At 47.7% G+C, this 22,205-nt stretch overlaps 2 protein-coding genes across 2 annotated transcripts in view; one reads left to right on the forward strand and one right to left on the reverse strand.

Annotated features, from left to right (window-relative positions):
- Nucleotides 1–7,384, forward strand: part of CASTOR2 (cytosolic arginine sensor for mTORC1 subunit 2) — a 67,615-nt gene extending 60,231 nt beyond the window's left edge. Inside the window, exons 3-9 of the mRNA XM_072353331.1 lie at nt 618–811; nt 1,156–1,288; nt 2,167–2,290; nt 2,557–2,667; nt 3,672–3,754; nt 4,344–4,438; nt 6,191–7,384. Of these exons, the coding sequence (XP_072209432.1) occupies nt 618–811; nt 1,156–1,288; nt 2,167–2,290; nt 2,557–2,667; nt 3,672–3,754; nt 4,344–4,438; nt 6,191–6,256 (806 nt within the window). The 3' untranslated portion in view covers nt 6,257–7,384. The remainder of the gene's footprint in view (nt 1–617; nt 812–1,155; nt 1,289–2,166; nt 2,291–2,556; nt 2,668–3,671; nt 3,755–4,343; nt 4,439–6,190) is intronic.
- Nucleotides 7,385–10,002: 2,618 nt separating this feature from the next.
- RCC1L (RCC1 like) lies at nt 10,003–22,094 on the reverse strand. Its single transcript, XM_072353330.1, has 11 exons — nt 21,789–22,094; nt 21,263–21,392; nt 19,969–20,097; nt 19,056–19,122; nt 18,181–18,232; nt 17,478–17,562; nt 16,380–16,561; nt 15,290–15,374; nt 14,178–14,351; nt 13,414–13,499; nt 10,003–12,546 (listed from the first exon to the last, which is right to left on the reverse strand). Exons 1-11 carry the CDS (start codon nt 22,077–22,079, stop codon nt 12,469–12,471), a joined length of 1,359 nt encoding a protein of 452 aa, XP_072209431.1. The 5' UTR covers nt 22,080–22,094; the 3' UTR covers nt 10,003–12,468.
- Between the last annotated feature and the right edge of the window lie 111 nt (nt 22,095–22,205).

The following is a 22,205-nucleotide window of genomic DNA, read 5'->3' on the forward strand; positions in this document are numbered from 1 at the left end:
TGCAGCTGAGGTCAGGTTCCCAAAGCCAAGGAGGTTTTAACTGGGATTATGCATTTGTGAGGCTGGATCTGGCTCTGAGCTCTTCGCTTCTGTAATTTGCCAAACCGAAACCCAGAATCTTAGAGAAGATTGTGCCATCATTCCAGTGTCCCTGCCTGGTTTTACGGGCTGTTAATACATGAAGGTTTCTTTAAAATGCTGAAAGATCCCTATAAGGTGGTTTAAGTACAGATTTTGAACTGCTTAATGCCATTAGACTGGAAGCAGATGTAATGGCATTGGTGTTATTCAGAAGGAACCTCAAATGTCATCCGGTCCAACTCCCTTGCAATGAATAGGGATTCTGCTGTGGGGCTGCAGGCAGTGGAGACCTGATGTGCATCTTCCAGGTCTCGGGCTGGTGTCCAGGCTCCTCTGTCAGCCTCCACATCAAATGGCATTAGAGAAGGAAAGTAAAACCAGATGAGAAGAGCCGAGCTGTGAAGCAGTGTGGGATGCCAGGCAGGTTGCCTGGGCTCATCTCTTGCCTTGCACTGGCCACATGTGGACCAGGTGATGGAGCTGGCTCTTTGTTCCTCCATCTAACAAACCTCTCTGCTCCCTTTCTGTCCCTGCAGAGCTTCCTTCCTCGGAGCACCTGAGCGTGGCTGATGCCACATGGCTTGCCCTCAACGTGGTATCTGGCGGAGGCGGCTTCTCTGGCTCCCAGCCCATCGGTGTGACCAAAATTGCCAAGTCAGTCATTGCACCACTAGCTGACCAAAACATCTCGGTGTTCATGCTCTCCACCTATCAGACAGACTTCATCCTGGTAAGATGCATCAGGGGACTGGGCAGGGTCACCTGTCAGCGGGTGGCACTTAATGACACTTGGGTGACACTTGGGAGAATCAGTTGCTTGAGGAGCAGCAGCAACACCAGGGTTTGCTTTCCCCAGTGCTCTGTGCCTTGCCATTAGGCTCTCTGACATCTCAGGAGCTTCTCCATGGAACAGGGCACTTGTTGGTATGGGTTATGTGGCAGATACATGTATTTATACCCTACTTATGGTAGGTAACCTTACTGACATTTGCAGTAATAGCTCCACTGCAGCATTTTTGTCCTTCTGGCGCTCGCCATCATCACCAGCTCACCTTGTCACCCCCTCACCCCCAGGTACGTGAGCGAGACCTGCCCTTCGTCATGCACACGCTGGCTGCGGAGTTCACCATCCTCAGAGTAGTGAACGGGGAGACGGTGGCCGCCGATGACCTTGGGATAACAAATGGATTTGTCAAACCAAAACTGGGTAAGGAGCAGCCTGGACTCAGCCCTGTGGGACGCTGCTCTTCATGCTGCATGATGGGGGAGAGGGATTTGCTTAAACACGTGCCCATGTCTATCCCCGTTCACCAGGGACTGCAGTAGGTGCTTAACTTTGTTAGCAAGGCTGATGAGCTCTGTGGAATGTGAGCCTTTTCGTGCTGGTTTAATGCCTCTAGAACAGGCATGGCTTTTTGTAGGACAGGAGGTTAAAACGCAACTCGTTTCAGCTGCAAAAAGAAAACATTGTTTGTGGCTTATACTTCCATATTTGAAAACTGCAAAAGAAAATGGCTTCTCCGGAGGCTTGGTTAAGCATTGCAGTGTTTGATGCACAGAGGGTGTTGTTGTTCACCTTTCACACTTCAGTACCAGTCAGGATCAAGGCCACGGTGGGCCTGCAGCCATACAAAACCTTAGGGTGATCCCAGTCTGCAGGAACAAGCATCAAGCAAAGGGCAGAGTTGGGAAAAGCAACTACATAAATACGTCTGTTCCTCCACACCCAGGTGCAGTTGTGTGCCCACAGCCAAACAAAGCAGGAATCCTTTGTGAAGTGCCACTCATCGCTCAGTAACTGTAGGTCTCCTTCTTAAGAAAATGAGCCTTGTAGAAAAAGCAGGGCTGTCAATAAAATAAGCTTTGAGAAAGGAGGGATGAGAAGGCCTACTGCCAGCAGCCAGAGAAATGCCTCTAAATGGTGAGAGCATGAATTTATTTCAGCCTGGTAGCCCACAGGGTTTCAGTAAGGAGAAACTTCTTGCTTCTTCCTTCCCAGCACTGTTGGTTTTCTCTGTGGCTGCTGTGTGGCTGTCACACCTGGTGGGACGTGGCTTCATGGCTGTGTGTCTGTGTCTCTTGCAGTTCAGAGGCCTGTCATTCACCCCCTTTCCAGTCCGAGTAATATGTTCTGCGTCACCAGCCTGGACCCAGATACCCTTCCCACTGTTGCTACACTCCTCATGGATGTCATGTTTTACTCCAATGGGTAGGTCATGGCAGGGCACAAATTCACACTGCCTGGGGACCTGCTGCAGCTTTACAGTGCTGTGGTGCCTTGTAATTAGGGAGGGTGAGGATGGAGGATCAAGAGGGGTTTGTCCCAAGAGGTGGGAGCACCCAAAGGTGCACAGCCAATGTGCTGCTGTAATGGGATGTGCCCTAAATCAGTGTCTGAGCACCCGTGGTGTCAGTAGCTGTATCTTCTTTAAATACCCTCTTCTGGACACACTTAATGCTCTTCTGTTTCCTCAGAGTAAAGGACTCGGTGGTGGGCAATGAAGACTCGGGACACATTCGCTTTTTCTCCTTTTCTCTTATCGAGGGTTACATCTCCCTGGTCATGGATGTCCAGACACAGCAGAGGTGAGCTTTGCTCTTAGGGTCTCCCAGACTCTAAAATACCACCTGGGGTGTTTTCAGAGGAGCAGGAAGCAGTTTAAGCTCTGAGCCACATGTTAATTCTGGGGAGCTTCACTGCGTGGCTGTTATGTGCCTGTACACCTCATTACCTTACTGAGCATGGGCCAGGCCCAGAGTGAAACAGCAGCATCATGTGGGATCCCGAGAGCTGTCTCACTGTTGAACATTATAGCAAAATGGGGACTTCAGTGATGCTGTCCTCCCACTTTGCCTTCACACGTGGCTGGGCTCAGTGCAGGCTCCTGGTGATGGTAATGCAGTCATCCCTGTGCAGCCAGAGCTCAGCCCAGGGCTGAGCATCACAGCGGTCTCTGAGGTCCAGAGCCCAGACTGCACAGACAGCACGCTGCTCGAAGATGCCATGCGTAGATCTGCTTTTGACATGCAGTGCAGTGTTTGGTTTGATTCTTGGCTGCCCTAAGGACTTGTTCTGCAAACTATTAATTGCTCTTTTGGAAGTGTCTTAACCCTTAATTGGAGTAAAACTCTTTCTGCCTTCAAGAAAGGCCTGAGGCTTGGAGCAGCAGGCAGTGCTTTGGGAACCTGGGCAGCCACTCACTGCTGTTGGCCTCAGCAAGTTGCGTGGCCACTGGGCTTCCTTCTCTGCTACAAATCAGGGACCTACAGGGAGCCCAGGTACCTCCTTGGGATGGTGTGGGAAAAAGGCACTGATGGTGCTTGGGTACAGAAACAGTGGGCACCACTGCGTATCAAAGAGGATATAGATAGGGGAGCATGGAATCAGTGAGGTTGGAAAGACCACTAAGTCCAACAGTCTCCCCACCACCCCATGCCCACTGACGCTCAGTGCTGCATTTATTCAACCTCCACGGCTCTTGAACACCTGCCACTGTTGTTGGCCTCCAAGCAAGGACACAGGATGAGCAGCATCCCCGAGGCACCGCTGTGTTTTAATTGCTGTGTTGGGCATTCCTTTTCTTTTGCAGATTTCCTAATAATTTGTTGTTTACAAGTGCATCTGGTGAGCTCTGGAAGATGGTGCGGATTGGTGGGCAGCCCCTTGGCTTCGGTAGGTAAACATTTGGGCCCTCAGTTGGTTGCAGGGGGACTCGGTTGCCTCAGGGCCTTCAAAAGGGGATGGAAAAATCCATTTGTGTCTGAGGTTTTCTAAGTGCCAGCAGCTCAACATGACTTTGCAGGCTGAGGTTTCCCAATAGGTGACTCCTACTAATAAGTCAGGCTTCTAAATATACTTTGGAAAGTGCTGCATGCTTGACAGCTCCGCCTAAATTACATCCGTCTGCAGGACTTCAAAGGCAGATGCAACTGGGTCTGTATTTAAAGAGCAAAAATGGACAAAAAAGAGGTGGCACAGGATGCACTGCAGATTGCTGAAAGCAGTGATGTGCCAGCACAGCCTTTGGACACCTCTGGGGCTTTTGTATATTGAGTGTAGATCTATAGAAGTCCAAATGGGAGGACTGTTTTATGTTCAGTGCTGCAGACATTTTCTCTACTCAAAAGAACATCGAAGCTGAGAGCAAAGGACACCCTCCAGTCCCCTAAATGGGCAACATTTGAATGTGGTAGCTTAGAACCCGCTTGGATTCCAGCTTGGGGAATGGGCTGTGACTCATTTGTTTTTATCTCCCCAATAGATGAATGTGGAATTGTCGCTCAGATTTCTGAGCCTTTGGCCGCGGCCGACATCCCAGCCTACTACATCAGTACTTTTAAGTTTGATCACGCCTTGGTGAGTAGCCAAACTTGCTTCTTTGGGGTAGGGTTGGGCTTCCTGGGAGGCAAACCATGATGAGAACCCCAGTAGCTGTGCACTAACAAAGCTGACAGAGCTCTTTGTGCTCTTCGTTTTGCTTCCCCCCAAGTGCTGCATTGCCTCTTTTATCACTGCACCACTCACTGTCCAACCCAACCTGTGTGACCTTCAGAAGCTCCAAAGAGTCCAAGGGGTTTTTTGCACTGGGTTTTTCAGTTTGTTTCTTGGGTTTTTCACAGCTGGCACAAACCATTTGCAGCCCATAGGTCATGTGTGTAAAGAGTAAGAGTAAATATTATTCTAGATAGCAAAGGTCAGAGTGGTGTATGTGTTCGCCTTATTTTCTTGAATATTAACTGTGCTGATAAGATAAGCTAATAAAACACCATTTTAAGATCAATACTGTTAGCTTTGCCTCGCATTCCTACCTGCTGCCGTGGCCCCTGAGCATGCTGTGTGCACAGGGCACGGGGTGCAGAGTGCTGCTAATTGTCAGGCAGTATCAGGAGAGCTTAAAATAGATGCTTCACTTCAAACTCGTGCCGTGCAATTGTGATGACTCTGCAGCAGCTCCGCCTTTTAGAAGTGGCTGCATCCGACCCCGCAGCCTCCAAGCAGCTGGCAGGCTCTTGTTTAGGGCCACACATTGAGGTCTCTGGATCTTCCTAAGGCAGTCTATTGTCACTTGCTACTTGTTTATGTGTGCTTTTATGCACCTTTTCACTTGGACGGTGCCATTCTAGCACCAAGGCGTGCTGACTGTTGGTGCATTGCAAGCCCTCCTTTGCTTTGTTGGCCAAGACCCTCACCTAGGCTCTTTACTCTCCAAGTACTTTTACTTCCAGCAGCATCTCTCAAGGTCTAAGAGCATCTTGAACCTCTTCTCTCCACCCTCTCTTTGTTGTTTGAGGTCGCTCAGCGTTTGCTGTCAACAATTCAGAGTTCTCTATGAAAACTCATTCCCTTTGCCCTGTTCTTTTTATTCCCGTGCATCTTATAGTGGTTTTTGTTGCTTAGTTTTTCCTGGCTGTTAACACTCAGCTCTCCCAGCTGTTAGTGCTCTGGAAGTCATTCCCTTTCTGGGAGGCATTGCCAAGATGGGAACCATCAGCTCTCCATAGATGGGTCAGGTGGGGCTGGGCTGGAGGCAGCTTCCAGCTCCCTGCAGGGTATGTTTGGGGACAGCCAAACCTTTTCCAGGTGCTCTGCTCCCTTTGTCTCATATCTGGAGGTTCCTTGCTCTTCTTCCCCAGCATTCTGCACCTGTTGAGGCTGGAGCTTTGGTTGGGAAGCAGTTTGGAGCTTTGCTTTGGCTCTCCTTGTGGCTGTGTGATCTGCCCTTTGGCTGCCAGTGAGCATGTTGGACCGGTTGCTCTCTATAGGGATCTCAGAGGTTTCTTGCACAATTGGGATGATCAAAACTTTGCAGATCTGTCCTGGAGGGTTCTTCATTGTGTGACCGATAGTGCCTTGTTATTAAAGGAGCCGGGCAGCATTCAAAGTACAGAGAAAGACAAAGAGGTGGCAGAGCTTTGTGGTCCTATTTCATGCGATGGATGCCGCTCATCATGTGAGGGTCCCATAGCTGGATCCCCATCGCAGTGAGTTCAGGTTTCCAACAGCATTCCTGGCTCTTTGGGGCTGCTCTGCTCACCAACTCATTCTGCCTTTTGTCACCCAACCCAAGCTCTGGTAGAACCTGACCTTTCTTTTTCCTTCTCCTTGCAGGTACCTGAAGAAAATATAAACGGTGTGGTCAATGCACTCCAAGTCAGTCAAGCTGAAAAGCATTAAGAAATCTTCTGAGCTGGTTCCAGATGCTTTTTATTATTATTATAATTATTATTATTATTCTTTTTTTTTTTTTTCTCACAGTATTTTCTTGAAAAAGAAAAAAAAAAGAAAAAAAATCTGATTCCAGAGAGTGACGTGAAAAGAGACTGTGGAAAGTTGAGCAGAAACAGCTCCGAATAGCCTTTGTTTTAATTATTATTATTATTATTATTATTGTTATTTTATTAAATTTCTTTATGAATGAGGGGCAGGAAGAAGAGAGGTCAGGCTGTTTCCTGAGGCTCAGCTCAGGGTGAGATGGAGCTGCCCGGGAACTCCTATTGTTCCCCAGCACGGGGCATGGATGGACGGATGGACACGGATGGATGGATGGATGCGGGCGCTGCACCCTGAGCTGCACAGCACGGCATGGTCAGGTGGGCTGCTGGCTGCCAGAGCCTTGAGCCCCTTAAAAATGAAATGTGGAATTAAATAGAAAAGACGTCGCACGGTGCTGGCTCGTCTCCTCCCGTCAGGCTGTCTGAGGACCGTCCGTGGTTGCGTATGTTGGGTTGGGATGGGGTTGGGGTTCCGTTTCCCCTCTTAGGCGCTGGAGAAGGGGAAGATATCCTGTTGTCTGAACTGCCCCATTGGTCTTTATCCCTGCAGTCACAGCCTGGCTGCCTGCAGGGAGCCTATTGGGGGGGGGGCATTGCTCTGACCCTGCAGATCACACCACCTGGGTTTCTGTCTGCTTTCAGTCTGGCTTAGGTTTGTTTTCCATCTCCCCACCCCCAGTGTCCTCCCCTCGTGTCCCTGCTCCAGGACAGCTGCTGTCTCCTCACCCCCAGGACCAGCAGCAGAGATTCCTTCTCTCCCATCCCAGTTCTAGACATTTGTGGGGCACAAAGTGTTGTCCTGTGTCCTGATTGCTGCTCCTCTCCTACCCCACAGCCTGGGCCACCTCAGACAGATTGTCCTCACCAGGGTCAGGAGGTCCCCAATCCCCGCTGGGCCCTTCATGTGGCTTTTACCAGCTTCTTCCTCCCCAGAGTGGAAATATCTGCCATGTGGGGGCTGAACTCACAGGGGTTTTTCCATTGGCTTCAGATCTACGAAAGCTGAACTGTGCTGAAAACTCCCCCCCCCAAAAAAAACCCCATACAGCACAACCCAGAATCCAGAGCTGATGTCACCCAGGACAGGGAGAAGGAGAAGCCACCTGCACAGGGTCTGCCCTCACAGCCAGGAGCCCGAACATTTCTTGTGTTCCTATTCTTTCCCACCATGGAGAAATGGCACATTGAAACTGCAGTGAGCCCTTCCCAGCCTTGCTGAATGAAGAGCCTCTGGTGTGGTGGTTGTGAGGCTGCATCCTGCAGCTGCAAGGCAGGGGGTTGCAGCAATCTGCAGGGGGTACAAGGGCAGGCAGGAGGTGATGCTGCAGGCAGGAGGTGATGCTGCAGGTGTTTGTGCTGATATGCAGGACGTGCACCAGTTGGTGTTGCTTCCTGAGCAGCAGCAAGAGGAGAAGTACTTGAAACAAGCAACAATTCTACTGAGCCTTAAGAAAAAGTGAGAACAGTTGGGTTTTTACTTTCTTTGTACTTTCATTTTTGCACTCAGGATGATTTAGAGGCTGTTTTGGTTGTTCCACTTCTTCTTTCCTGGAGGGAAGTGGCCTTAAATTCCCCAAATCTGTGGCTGCAGAGCATCACCCAGGGCATTCCCACCCTGCAGACATGGGCCCAAAAATGCCACACGGGCTCTTTGTGCCCCCCTATCACCCTCAGCTTCACCTCCTCCAAGCCTTCCATTTCTCCACAGTCGGGGCTTTTTTCTCCCCTCCTTGCCTTTTTCATTCTTTCTTTTGGTCTTATTCTGCCTGGTTGGATTTCAGCTGCACTGTGTGTGTACATACATAGAAATGCCTGCCATCATTTGTGTTGGTGTGCCTGTACACAGCACAAGACACCTGAGCAATAGAGACTCGCACATGCTGTGTGCATCCATACTCACTGTACGTCCTTAATTGAAGTGTCTCAGCAATAGGAGTGCGTGGCCCTGCTTCCCTCTGCAGCTGGCTGCCTCAAGCACAGAGATGGGAGAGAAGCTTCTCCTTTTCCACTCGTCCTTTTCATTGCTGTGCTGACGTCGTGGCGGTGCCACTTGGAATCCAGCATCCCAAATCCCTCCACGAAAGATCAGTGACGCTGTGCACAAGGCAGCAGGTCCTGTTGTTGGTGCAGGGCACAAAACAGAGCCGTCGGTCCCTACCACCATTGCTGCTTTCTTTGCTTTGGGTTCAGCCCCAGCAATGTGGCGTTGCAGCCATCAGTGATGGATGCCATTTGGCAATGAGGAGTCCCTTTTCTTTCTGTCACTGCCACTCCTGTGTGCATCTCCAGCAGCAGCTGAAGGCATCTCACTTACTGCCCCCATCCTGACTGCAGATGTCGGACTGGATTAAACTTTTAGTACCTTCTAGAGAGCAAAACCCAGTAATCCTTTTGCCAAACAGTATTTACACTGTGTGGTGTGTGCTGGGCCGTGTTTACATTGGCCGAGGTGTGAGGTTCTGCCTGGCAGCTTCAGCTGCCTCCTCCTGTGAGTCTCTCCATCCATCCAGGGCTGTGTGCATCCCATGGATTGTGGGACTGAGCCTCATTCTCCTGCTCCTCCATCACTCAGCCCACGAAGCACAACACGGTGTAAGGCCAGCTGTCACCAGCACAGAAGGGCCATGTCCTGCAGCACAGCAGAGCGCACTCCTCAGGCTGCTCAGCAGATCCTGTAGCAGCAACTGCCCCTGCAGAGGCACCGCACAGCCCCTGGATCCTGGCAGGAGATTCTGAGAGGGGAATGAATGAAGTATGACAGTTTTAGGGTGTGAATGTGCAGAGAAACAGACCTCTTGGGAACCGAATAGCCAAGAAGTCCACCTTTTTTCCCAAAGAACTCCCACCAGCTTCTTTGTAACTTGAAACAACACTGTTTTCTGGGCATTGTGGCTTTGTGGGGATGCTGGGGAGCACGAGGTGCCCTGAGATGACGTGCATTGGGACCCCCTTCTCATGAAAGCCCGTCTCCACCTTCTCCTCTAATACAGCTGGTCTGTTGGCCCCAGGCTTGTCACTAAAATGAGGGGTGCAGTGGTCCTGCTGCCTACCTGCTGCTCGCTGGGCACCACAAGGGTCAGCGTGGGGGGGGCTTTATATGTAGGAGCCCCACCATCCCCCTCACTTAAGGCTGTAGTGTGGTTGCAGGGCTGCAATGCCCCAGTTGGCAGCACCTGGAAGGGGTACAGCTCTGCCCTAACACCATGCTGGAGTCCCACCTGGCTGGAGCAGAGCCCAGCAGATCCCTTCACCCATCTCTGCCCTTAGGAAGCCTGTATTTCCCCAAGGATGCTCACAGTGCTGCCCCCCATAAACTTCTAGTGAGCTGTCAGGAGAGCAGGGGCTGCCCCACTGCTGCAGCAGCTGTGTGGGGGTACACAGCCCTCTGGACCCTCACAAACCCTTCCCAGGAGCCTTTCCTTGGGGGGGGGATACAAATGATGCATTCTATTTTTCCCCTTTAACTCCCAGCCTAATGCAAACCATTGTGGGGCTCACCCAGACCAGCGTTGGGCTGTGCAGCTGAGAGCGGCCGCTTTGCATTCCCAGCGCGCTGCTTTCCTTCGCCAGTCTGCTGCTGCTGCTGCTGCAAAGCTGAGGTTTAATGTACTGTATGGGGGTGAAAAACACAGAACACACACAGGAAAATAAATCCTAATGTTCCGAAACAAATGACGGTATATTTTGTACTTTGTAAAAGCGTTAATTAAAACGGAAAAAAAGAAAGGAAAAGAAAAAAAAAATAAATAAAAAGGTGAAAAACCACTGTCTGCTTTTGTACTGATCAAACTGATGGCAATAAAGCAGAGCTTGGCACTGTCTTTCTAAGGGTGGAGTGTGTCACCTTCCCACCTGCAGGGCTTCACCCAGGTGCTCCCTGCCCCACATTACCCCACATTACCCCACATTACCCCACATTGGTGGCTTTTGTCCTTCACCCAAAGGCACAAATGCTGCAGGAGGTGCTGAGGGGCGGCTCCAACCCTGATGAAAAGACAAGAACTGGAGTCATGCATAATGTTATCCCAGCAGCCTTCTGAGAGCTCTGATTATTTGTCCTCTGAGTCATTTGTTTTTGAAGGCTCCTGGAGAGAAAAGAACTTGCAGGTGCCTAAAATATCGCTGGTTTGGGGGGTTCTGAGGCACCTTTTGCCCAGCTGCATGGGCACAGCCCTTCTCCAGGCCTTGTCCTGCAGTGCCTGGGGGTTATTTTAAGCCCCAGCTGACAACACAGTGGGGTTCTGGAAGGCAAATTGCTGTCGCTAATCAATGCAAAAATCAAGGAGGTTATGTTGGTGTTAATTGGAGCTGCACCCACGTGAGGACCCAGCTTGCACCCACCTCACTGCAGGGACCTCCAGGGCTCTCTCTGAAGGACAAAGTGCTGAACGTTGCTGCCCCGCTCCATGCTGCTGCTGGCTCCTCACCTTTCAGAGGGGTGAAGCTGCAGCTGTTAAGCCCTTTGGTAGAGCAGTGCAGCTCCCCATTGCTGTCAGGGTCTGGAGCAAACATCCATCATGACTTCAGAAAGGACCTGAGGAACCAACAGGCCTGGGCAGCCTCACCACCAGCCCCAGGGAGCTCATAGAGCTGAACATCCTAAAAGCCATTTTCAGCCGCCAGAAAAATCATCACTCACTTCCATTGCAAGTATTTCAATAAGTAGCAAATACAGCAGCAAGAGGCAAGAGGTCCTGGGTCTCTCAGCTCATCTTTGATCTTACAAGCAATTGCATAACATGCATGATGTAAATAATGAGGTGGCATGTGCCACATCCATTCTAACAGCACTGGGCAAGCTCTAGCCTGATGTCTGCATGTAATCACTTCAGCAGTGCCCACCATAACCAAAACAAAGGACAGTAGCATTTGACCACACCACCTACCATTAACCCCATGGCCACCAACCATCAGTGTGGCAGAAAGCAGCCACTGCAATGAAAGTACCACACAACACTTCTATTTTGGGTTAAAGACCTTGCTGGCATTTCATTAACATATGAAAAGCTCAAGAAAATCTCCATTCCTACCCATACAAAGACTTTATAATGGCTTTATTAAAAACCACTTGCTTGGATTTCCAAAAAAAATCATAGTTTACAAAGTAGAGGTATCTCCTAGAGAGACAAATGACACAACTCTGCCTGAGCTTTGGAGTATTTCACAGCAGTTTCCCAGTTCAGTGCCTACAAGTTCTGCATCCCATCTCCTTTAGCTGGTACCAAGAAACAAGGCTTTGCAATAACTCTGTTTCTTGCCCAGGACTCTCTCCTCTGACACGCACTGCAGAACTGCCAGGCTAATTCAAGCAGGATCTTTGCAACTGGGAACAATCATAGCCCCACAGACAAGAAAGACTGCAAGAACATCCAAAAGTCAAAGGCAGCAGTATGAAGACAAAGTGCAGACAAACAGTGAGTGCTGCTCATTTCCACTGCGTGCAGTCAGAAGGGAGCTTTGTTTGCAACCTATTTCCACTGTCCATCAATCTGTGTTTCCATAGCAGTGGTAGTGCAGTACTTTTCCCCCTGCAGACAAGTTTTCACTCTCCCAGTTTAACAAATGCGTTCCTTGGATGCAAAGTCTTCAGAGTTCAAGGCTGGTGGTGGATGCTGGGGACAGCTGTGCTGGACTCCAACCACCAGAATGAGTGTTTCTTCCACATAAAAAACACAGCAGCAAAAAAAAAGTTTTCTCTTGAGAAACAGCTTGGCTCAGTCCAACACTGATGTGCCAGAGAAAGCATCCACAAACGAATGTCCTGAGCTACAAATTTCATCTCCTGCCAGTCTTCCCTGAGGGAAATAGATGCTCCTCATCTTTACTCCCAGAGGGACTCACCAGCTGTGGGCTGGGTGTCAGACACTTTGGGAGCCTGCCACGAAGCTGCCAGAGCACTCCCTGTGTTTCCACTCTCTTTGGGGAATGTAGTTCCTTCCTGCAGCCAGGCTGGAGCGTTTCCACCATGCAGAGATGACAGCACACCCAGGCACTGTTACAGCTGTCTCTGCTCACAGTCACTTCTTGCCTGGTTCCTTGGAGTGAGTCTTCCATTCCAAACAGCTCTTCACCACGACTCTCATCTTCAAAGCACAGTGCCAGGGCTCAGCAATACTACATGAAAGATTTAACCATGCTTACCATATGATCAACTCCACATGCAACATCCACCACTTCACCGGGTATAGTCACCTGGATCAGACACACGAGAGCAGATTATTTCTCAAGATGAGATTTTGTACGTGGTATTTCCCATTTCTCGTTCCTCCCCTTCTGCTCAACATTCCAGTTGCTCGTGCAGGAAAACCCAGAGAATGCAAGACTCAGCACCAGAGATGCTTGTGCACTGAGCAGTGAAACATTCCCATTCTCCCCTCACAGAAGCACATATAGTTTTGGAAAGGCAGAAAGGGAGGCCTCACTAGCAGACAGCCAGGAGACTGCATCCTCTTCCCATCTGCACAGCAGCACAAAAACATGCCCAAACAGAGCGTAACCCAGACGACAGGACGAGGATCTGCCCAAGCACAAGGATTAGTCTCTTCTCTCATCAGCAAGGGCAGAAGAGATGTAAAAACTCAACTTTGCCTAAGGCAGTTTTTGCTCTGATGTTAAGCAGACCCAGCCCACCCGCTAGTACAGTTATGCCTCTTTCACTTGTAGTAGGCTTAAAGCTCAAGGAAAGCAGAGGCTACAAACAGCAAGATGCAAGCTTTTCCTTGGAGCTAAAGAAATGCAGAGATAGCTATGCTCTAGAGCAGGACATTAAAAAGAGAATGCTAACTGCTCTTGCATTGATAAAGTGATCTAGTAACATCCTGCAGGAGTTACTTGTTGGAGGGGGACATAACCCTCAAAGAAGACTCAAGAATACATCCACCCCTAGGGTAGGCTAGACAAGGATCTCTGGAAAAGAAAGCAGTCCTACAGTCATCTTATGTTTCCACTTCTGCCAAAATTACTTCACCAAATTATGCAGCAAATGATGTTTCTTGCCCTCATGATAACAAAGATGAGCTAAAAAAAATACACTCTTGGTCTTAACGTTACTGTCCTTACCCTCCATGGGAAATACTGGTCTTCTATTCTTCCAATTCCCAGGCACCCTCTTAGATTCTTGCCCCATACGAAGAGTTCTCCTCTGTCTATACAAAGAAAGAAGAATAAATTAAAAAAAATCAGGCAGAGTCATTAAAAAAACCTCTATTTGTGATGTTGGCAGCTGTGGCTGTGGTGCTGCTGGGAGTATAAAGAGTTACACACACAGCAAGAAAGCCCTCTATGTCACTGATAGAGATGCTGAAGAGCACTCACTGGTCCCAAGACAGACCTCTGGGGGACATCACTCGTGTCTGTCTCCACCTGGATGTAGAGCAGATCAGCTCCACGGAAGAGACAACCAAAACAGTCTAAAACAAGTACAGTTTAGTCAGGATGCAGTTTGCAATGCCTCCTGGATAACAGGGCAGACCAGTTGGAGGCACATCACTCCCCCAGCACTGACCAAGCACTCCTCATTGGCAAAGTACTGCTTTTGCTAAGCAAGCACATGGGTTTTCTGTGCTGCTGCCCTCTGCTGATCATTTTTAAGCAGCCTTCACATCCAAAGCTTCTTTTTAAGGCAGGTATCAAACACATGCATACATACCATGGTATCACATCCTAGCATAGTAACTAGACTGTGCTGACTCCTGCAAACATGTTGCCCCTTCTGCTGCATTCCAGCATGGTTTAAGTTTAAAGAGAAATGGTCTTGTCTGTTAGTTAAGCTGCAAATAGCATGGCTATATGACTTCTTCATGACAACAGGATTAGAAACTTACTTGTAAGTGCTGCAAAGTGGCTGAGTCCACAGCGAACACGAGTAACACGGACATCCGGACTGAAGTCTGACCATCCAAAAAGGCTTTGGGGAATCATCTCTGGCACTGCTGTTTCACTTAGGTTTGGTCCTTTCCCAAGAATTCCATATCCCCAGACGTACACACCACCTTCTTCTGCATTATAAGAAGACACTCTAATAAAGCCTGTGCTTGTGAAATTCATGCCGTGACCAACAGTTAATCAGATCCAAAGGGACATTTCTCCTTTCTCCCAGAGAGGTCTAATGCTTTCTGAATATTCAAAAGTAATTAACAATGTATTCCCATCCCGATGCCTTCATTTTTTCCTTAAGCTGTGCAGATTAATCAAGCTTCAACAGGCAAAAACTTTTATGGGGGAAAAACGCCAACATAGTGCAGGCTGGATAAAATACGTCAGCAAGAGACTGAATATTTTATTATCACTGCTTACTCCTTTGAGGCACAGCCAAACCAGGCAGGATAGCTGCCCTGCCTGCCATTCTCTCTTAAGCTGTGTGCCTGAGTAAGGCAGCAGCTGGACAACATAAGAAAGAATAAGATGATATGACTGCCAGCTTCCTTCATACTAGAAGCTCAAATGTCTTCACAGTAACTGCGTTGTAAATGGGAACCTCTTTGTCAAGAAAAAGCTTCCCTATAGGAGTACAACCCTTTCCCTCACTCTGTTATTCAGGAACTTCCTTCAAGCTGTGCTCCTCATACTGCTGGCAACCCCAAGAACATTCAGCAATAACTCTCAGGACTCTCTACTTTCTAGTCTACTTCATCAAGATTTATTGATAAGTCAGACTTATATCAAGTCTGACTTATCAAGGGCTGCTCCTCCTCTCAAGTGTTGCCTTACTTCTTTCCTACGTTCACCTTCATTATAGGCCACCCACGTGATCAGAAAAGAAGGGATCAGAAAGGATCTCTAGTTCATTCTTAAATCATAGTGTTCTCATCATCCAAGCTTCTGATACTGACAGCAACTCCCTGCTTCTAGGGGACAAGAAGCTGGTTTCAGTATGTTGTAATCCATCCACTGCATGGCCTTGCATTAAAGAGGCTGACTGCAAAAACCAACTCACCAGTTAGCACAATATTGCCAGTACCTCCACACGCAGCCTCCTTTACCTTCCCGATCTTGAATGGCAGATGTCTGGGAACATTCACCTGTGTGAGGTTGCAAGAGTTGTTTCAGACAAGGTAATAAACTGGAAACGACACCTACATTTTTAACACTTCCTATAGTTTTGGTTACGGGTAGTACCTGCTGTTCCTTAATTTACACGTTATCTATGTGATATGTAAACTCCAGCTTTAGCCAACGTGCCACTGAGCTATTCCAGACCCCTCCAAATTCAGCCATAAGCATCCAGTCAGGGAGCTACTACACTACTTCTAACAGTCATTGTCTTCAGGCCTCCCAAGCCTCACTAATTAGCCCTACATTAACGATAGATGAGGAGTAGCATAGGAAACAAAGTTACATATTTTACTAAGGCCGTGCTAATGTGATTGCTTGCTCTTAGCCTTCTGCCAAGAATAGCTGAGTATGAATGAATTCCCTGACTCCTTTTTCTACACTAACTCTAAGAGGAGACCATCTGTCTAATTACATCAGTACTACAACACTCAGTGTCAAGTCAGCACTATATCCTTTACCCACAGAAGTTTGCTCCAAAAAGCTTCTATGTGTGAAAAACTGGGACTTGTTTAGGGCCAACTCTAAACCTACTAAGGTAGCTGGTGTAAAAATCCAGGCCCATGGTACAGAGTTCAGCCTTTATTTCTTTCTACAGATCCTAAGATTGCCTCATTAAAGCATCCAGCACAAACACCCATTGGGTGCAAAAGCATTGCATCTCATTGGGTGCAAAAGCAACGGGCTGAGGAAAAGAATACAGAATACAGTGTGCTCTCCCCCCTGTAACAGACAAACAAACTGGGATGAGGTAACCCAAACCTCTGCCTATCAAATGCTGGGAAACATGCTGCCCTAAAGCTATACAGCCATTTCAGACACATTGGTTTCGTGAACATTGGGAAAATCAGCCCGCTAGTGGTGTTAGTTGATACTGATTTATACTGCTGTCAAAAAAATGCTGGGAGAAGCACTTAATTTTTAACTGCAGACTAACAGAAACACATGAAAACAAGGCCCCCAGGCCAACTGACCTGCGTTGTTTCTGTGACAGATGCCAACTGCAAGTATTCTGAATTTCCCCAACCAAAGAGGTCTCCCTCATCTGAAACAGCCAGACAAGAGTCCCCATAGGAAGAGACTTGGATAATGTTTACTCCTGCAATGTCACCACCTAGCTTCGTTGGAACACTGGTGATATCGTAATGTCCAAGACCTGAAAGGGGAAAAAAAAGATGATTAAGAATATTTTTTCCGGATGTACTTTAATTCCTACACAGATCCCACTTCAATGGACAAGCAGTTACAAACACCGGCTCTACTAGCCAAAGCTACTTCTCTATTAAATACAAAACAACTTTATACAGCCATACTCAGGAAACAGCACAGGCCCTGATCTCTCTTGTCTGCATGGACTGAAGTTTGAGAGCAGTGAACAAGCCAAGCAGGTATCCTGATGGAGGCAAAGCTCCACAGACCAGCAGCACTGTGTCTTCTGCAAAGAGCCACAAGTGACAGCACACCGCAATCATTTTAGACAGTGGTAGGTGAAGTGTCACGTGCTGGCTTCCCAGCATCTTTTGCCATGACAGCTGCTTGGACAGGAGACCAGAATGCAGACAGACCACAGTTTGCCTGCGTGAGAGAACCGCAGAAAGAACCTGGCTTCAGGAGCAGAAGGACTAAACAGCAGGAAAGGCTCAGAGAAAGTCCTCTGCCAGCAAAAGCCACCAGAACAAGGGCCTGGCCAAAGATCCCATGCTAAGACAGCAGCTGCAGCCAAAAATCCAAAACAGGAAGCAAAAGACCCTGAAATGAGAATCATGAAACAAAGTCCGCATGAAACCAGGGAGCCAACTTTCACATGCCACTTCCAGATTCCCTCCCCTTGAGTTTCAAACAGCAAACACATCCTCCTCAGACTACATGCTGGGATTGACAGCACGGTATCTGGAAAATGAACTGAACTGCTCTGTCTCAGTGTGGTTACATGAGAGTACTGAGAGCATCTGCACACAGCTGGAAACACACCAGCCCCTTTCCATCCACACATGCAAGAGAAATGTAGCTCTGAATTAAGAGTTTGCATTGCAGTAAATGGGTGAATATAGCAAGTTGAGCTGAGCTCCTACCTGTTTGTCCATCAGCTCCCCAACCGCATGCAAAGACATCACCTTTCTTGGTTCTAAACAGACTGTGGTCCTGCCCACACACAACCTGCACACAAACAGAAAGCCAGACCTGGTCAGGAAAGGTCATGTGTTCAGAACTGATTTAATGAAGCATTACTGGCAGACAAATTGAGCAGTGAACCTCTATAGTGCCCGCCAGCTCAGATTTTGACCTTTCTCTGCAAATGAAAATGCTCTTCAGGCAGGGAAGGCTACAAACAGTGTGACACAGCACAAGCAACAGCAGAGTTTTCTTTGTGGGAAGAGATGCTGCAGATCTTTTGTTCCCAGATCCAGAAACAAGGCTTAGTTACCAGAAAGCCAGATTCAGCAGTGCAACATAATAAGAGTAAATAAGAGATCTCCCTTCTCAGAATGCTACCACACAGCTCTCAATGCCAAATACAAACCGCTACCGATCCCTTGCCATGCAAATGCTCCAGGAACACATCTGTTCTCCAAATTAGGTTTACACTGAACTAGCAATCATGTCTGCCACAGGTTTGGCACAAATTAAACCCAGGCTCTTCAAAAATAGAGTCTAAAAATTTGCCAAACGTGAATTCACAATTGAAGGGATTGTCTCTGATCACCAAGCTCTGGGCTCAACCACCCAGCCGGTTTTCAACCCACCTTCAGAATTAGATTCAGAAGAACCTCTTACCTGGACAACTCTGCTGTCAAAATCATTCAGCTGATGAATTAAATGGCTTTCACTGGACACCATCAAATGGCAACCGAGAAGATAAAAGGCAAAGAGAGCATTTCAGAGCACTGCAACTGAAAAATATGAAGGTAGACCTCCCTTTACCAAAAGTCACTTTGCTGTTTGAAGAAGAGTCTTTTATGCTCTTATAGAATCAGAAAGCACAGTTCCACTGAACAAAAAAGGGAACTGATTTTGCATTCTCTTCTCCTAAAGAAGTGATGCTTTTAAAATATAACCTTTAATGTGAATTGGGGGGTGGAAGTCGTCAAACACATTCCCTAGCCTGGAAAGAACACTGACAATAGATAACACTGCAGCACCCGCATAAACCCTAACTTCTAACATATCCCCACTTCGATCACTACTCACTTGTAAAGCATCCTGAGAACGCACCTTGTGGCCCATAAACACCGTAAGGGAAATTAGTCCAGATTCAAAGGCAGTTACAGCACAGAGGTCCAACAAAAGGATGATTCTTTTATGATGAAATGGCATTTCTAAGACCCCCCAGAAAAGGCACTTGCACACCCTCTCCAAAAGGCTGAAGGAAAAAGGAAGGACTACTGATGAGGATTACCTCAAGGCTGCTTTTCCTCACTGTGTCCTGTGAAGAATGTCAGATATTGACTTTTTTCCCTGTTTTATGAACATGGTAAGAAGAACATCCAACCTAGCTTTACAGTCAGGCCCTTTATATGATGCCTGCAGCATAAAGGTCTGCTCAAGATTAAGAACAGTATCCTTATACCACCTACAAGCTTTATTGAAAGGTTCTTTTCATGCAACAACGCTTTTAACGTTAACAAAGTTCATATTATTTGGATTCTCACCTGTAAATTTCATCTTCAACAACTTTCCGACCACACTGTCCATAAGAATTGTTTCCCATGGTGAAGACTGAAAAACAATGATAAAACACACTAGTTTTGTTGCTGCCCAACCTCACAAAAGCTTCTCTGTAGGCACACAAAACATATTCGTGAAGCCCTCAGTTCAAACACAATACTTGACAAATGGGCTGTAGCCTTCTCCAAACCAAATCCACTTAAAGTCAAGCGACTGAATCCATTTTAGTCAACAATATCCAGGAGCATTGTTGCAGGCACAGCAGCAGTACCTGGAGCCCATTGGCTGTCCTGCAGTAATTGCACAGCCCATCCTGCTGTTGCCAAGGAGACTCAGGAATAGATCAGTGCTCCCACAGGAACATTACATCCACCATGCAGCTCACCCAGCGATAAGCAGCACTGAAGTTACTGCTACAGAGAATTACCAGAGAGGCAGAACACTGATTCACACACCAGACCTTCTGCACAGAAGCTGATTCATTCACTGTTTTTATAAATGCAGCACTTGGGCTCCACAGGGAAAGTAACACAGAACTATTGGCAAAGCCATCCAAAAATGAATTCAAAAACATATCTGCCCAAACAAGACAAATAGCCTGCACTTAAAGGAGGCCTGAGGCTAGATAAACAAACCACATTTTGCAATACTCGCAGTGAAAAAGCATCCAACACTTTTACAGCTTCAGCCAAACAGAATGCAGAGCACAGTATAATTATCAGCTCAGGCCTCTGCCTGCTGGGAGCAATCCCACAACGACCAACAGCTACCTGCATCACATCCACAGTGCAGGCAGTCCTTCTCGGGTCTAACTCTAGAGCACAGCATACACTCTTTCTCAAGCCCTTTAATGAAAGCACAGTCAGTCCCTCGTTACCAGCATGAGCAATACTATACCTCCTTCACTATCTGTTAGGATCAGGGAATGAGCTCTTCCACAGGACACCTGCAAGACTCGAGTCTTCTGTGGCTTTTCCAGTGGTAATGGAATTGGAGATGGTTCTAAGACATATTCATAGCCTTTAGCTTAAGGAATAGAGAGAAATAAAGAAGTCAGTTGGTTCTATAAAGCAAATTCATCATATGCTTGTTGATTATACTGTACATACACAAACAGATTATTTGTTACAAAAGCAAACTTATTTTTGAAAGATAGGATGCTAATCAAAGTAAAAAGGTAGGGGATATTAGAATCACAGAATCACTCAGGTTGGAAAAGAACTAAAGATCAAGTCCAACCACAACCTAACCATACTACCCTAATTTCAACAGCCCTCCACTAAATCATGTCCCTGAGCACCACATCCAAACAGTTTTAAACACATTCAGGGATGCTGATTTAACCACCTCCATGGGGAGCCTATTCCAGTGCCTCAAACCTTCTTGTAAAGAAGTGTTTCCACGTATCAAATCTAAACTTACCCTGGCACAATTTGAGGCCATTTCTGCTTATCCTGTCACCATATGCTCAATCATTTTGTTGAATACATCTAGATTACTAGAAAGCCTAACACTAAGCACAAACTAAAGTACTCTGTACAAGTGGGGATACTGCGAACAAGGTACAACAGCAGACACCACAAGAAGACAGCATGAAAGGCGAACGTAAAATCTTAGGACTTCATATTTAAAGAGCAGCAGATCAAAGACCCTTTCAGAAAATGGCATGCAAAGAAACAACAGCAAGCACAGCTCCATAAGGGATAAGAGATCTAAGGTTCAAGAAAGGAAGTGACAGGCTGTATTAAAAATATTTAGTAACTTAAAGAATACGTAACCATATGGTCAACTGGGAAAAAAAATGAACAGCAATTTTAATGAGTTAAGGGGAGATAAAAGCTGTGATTATCAAACACTATAACAGGACAAAGCAAATCCCAGAAGATTCAATACAGTATTCTGCTCACGTATAGCAGCATTTTAACTAGTTCTCACTGCCTCAATTAGAGAACATCTACACGTACTCTTTAAGTCAAACGCTACCATCAGCAATGCTGGTATCTGTCTAAAGAGACACGGACATCACAAAATACAATCCCTTTTTCCTCTCTCTGTTCCTTCTAGTTCAATCACCTTGATAAATTGTGCTCTTTCAGGGTATAAAGAGGAAAACCTGGTTAAAATCGTTTAAAGAACATTTTCAAACAAAAACCCTGTAAGTAAAGGAAGCTCAGAGTTTTTGATATCTTACTTCTGTCTCTTATGCTTCTCTGAAATCCAAGCTGGGAGTCCTTGTTCAGGCCCATGCCCCACACTTTGGTGATGTCGGTGGTGTTAGAGGACAGCAACGTGAATCCGTAACCGCAGGCAGCAGAGGTTATCTTTGAAGACAGAGAACAGCACGCAGTAATGAGCCAGCGCTCAGAAAAACGAACCATAGAACCACTAGGGTTGGAAAAAAAACAAACACTGAGATCACCAAGTCCAACCACCAGCCCATATTCCTCAGTACCACAACTCCACAGCTCGGGAACACTTCAGGGACAGTGACACCACCACGTCTCTATGCAGCTGTACCAACGCAACAGCACCCTTTGGGAGAACAAACGTTTCCTGATATCTAACCTGATATCTCCCCCTGGTACAACTTAAGGCCATCACCTTTCATCCTATCACTGTTACCTGCGAGGCCGACCCCCATCTCACACCTCCTTCCAGGCACTCGAGGAAGCCCAAAGTTGTGTATTTCCTGCATCAGCCCGGCCCTCCGCTCCCACCTTCTCCTCCGTTTCCAGCCGATACGGCGTCGCTTGGATCCGCCTCGGCTTCTTCCATCCCTCGTCCGGCTTCACGAAGCTGGGCACTCCCAGAGCGCCCGAATAGGAGAAACCCCAGACGAAGACGCGATCCTTCCGCTTAGCCGCCTTTCCCGCATACTGGAAGATCGGAGCGGCCTCGTCCGCTTCCCGCAGCTGCCGGGCGCTCGGAGGCCCCGCACGCTTGGCCAGGCCGCGGCGTGGAACCGGAGGAAGCCATGCTGCCCTCGGGACTCGCCACGCCGCCGCCATGTTGGTGACCTCTAACCTGCGCCGCCGGCCCCTTGAGCGCATGCGCCGTACAGAGCGCTTCTTCCGCACTCCTATCTTAAAGCGGCAATGCCGGCCATCTCAGAGGGTGGGCCCAATCAAACCGAG

This window comes from Excalfactoria chinensis, chromosome 19 (assembly GCF_039878825.1).
Source record: "Excalfactoria chinensis isolate bCotChi1 chromosome 19, bCotChi1.hap2, whole genome shotgun sequence".
NCBI lineage: Eukaryota > Metazoa > Chordata > Aves > Galliformes > Phasianidae > Excalfactoria > Excalfactoria chinensis.

Coding starts and splice junctions, on each gene's coding strand:
- RCC1L (XM_072353330.1), bottom strand. CDS start 22,079: ATGGCGGCGGCGTGGCGAGTCCCGAGGGCAGCATGGCTTCCTCCGGTT. Junction 19,123..19,968: donor CCTAACAGATAGTGAAGGAG/GTATAGTATTGC, acceptor ATTGTTTTTCAG/TCTTCACCATGGGAAACAAT. Junction 13,500..14,177: donor CCACTTTGCAGCACTTACAA/GTAAGTTTCTAA, acceptor TTCTTTGTATAG/ACAGAGGAGAACTCTTCGTA.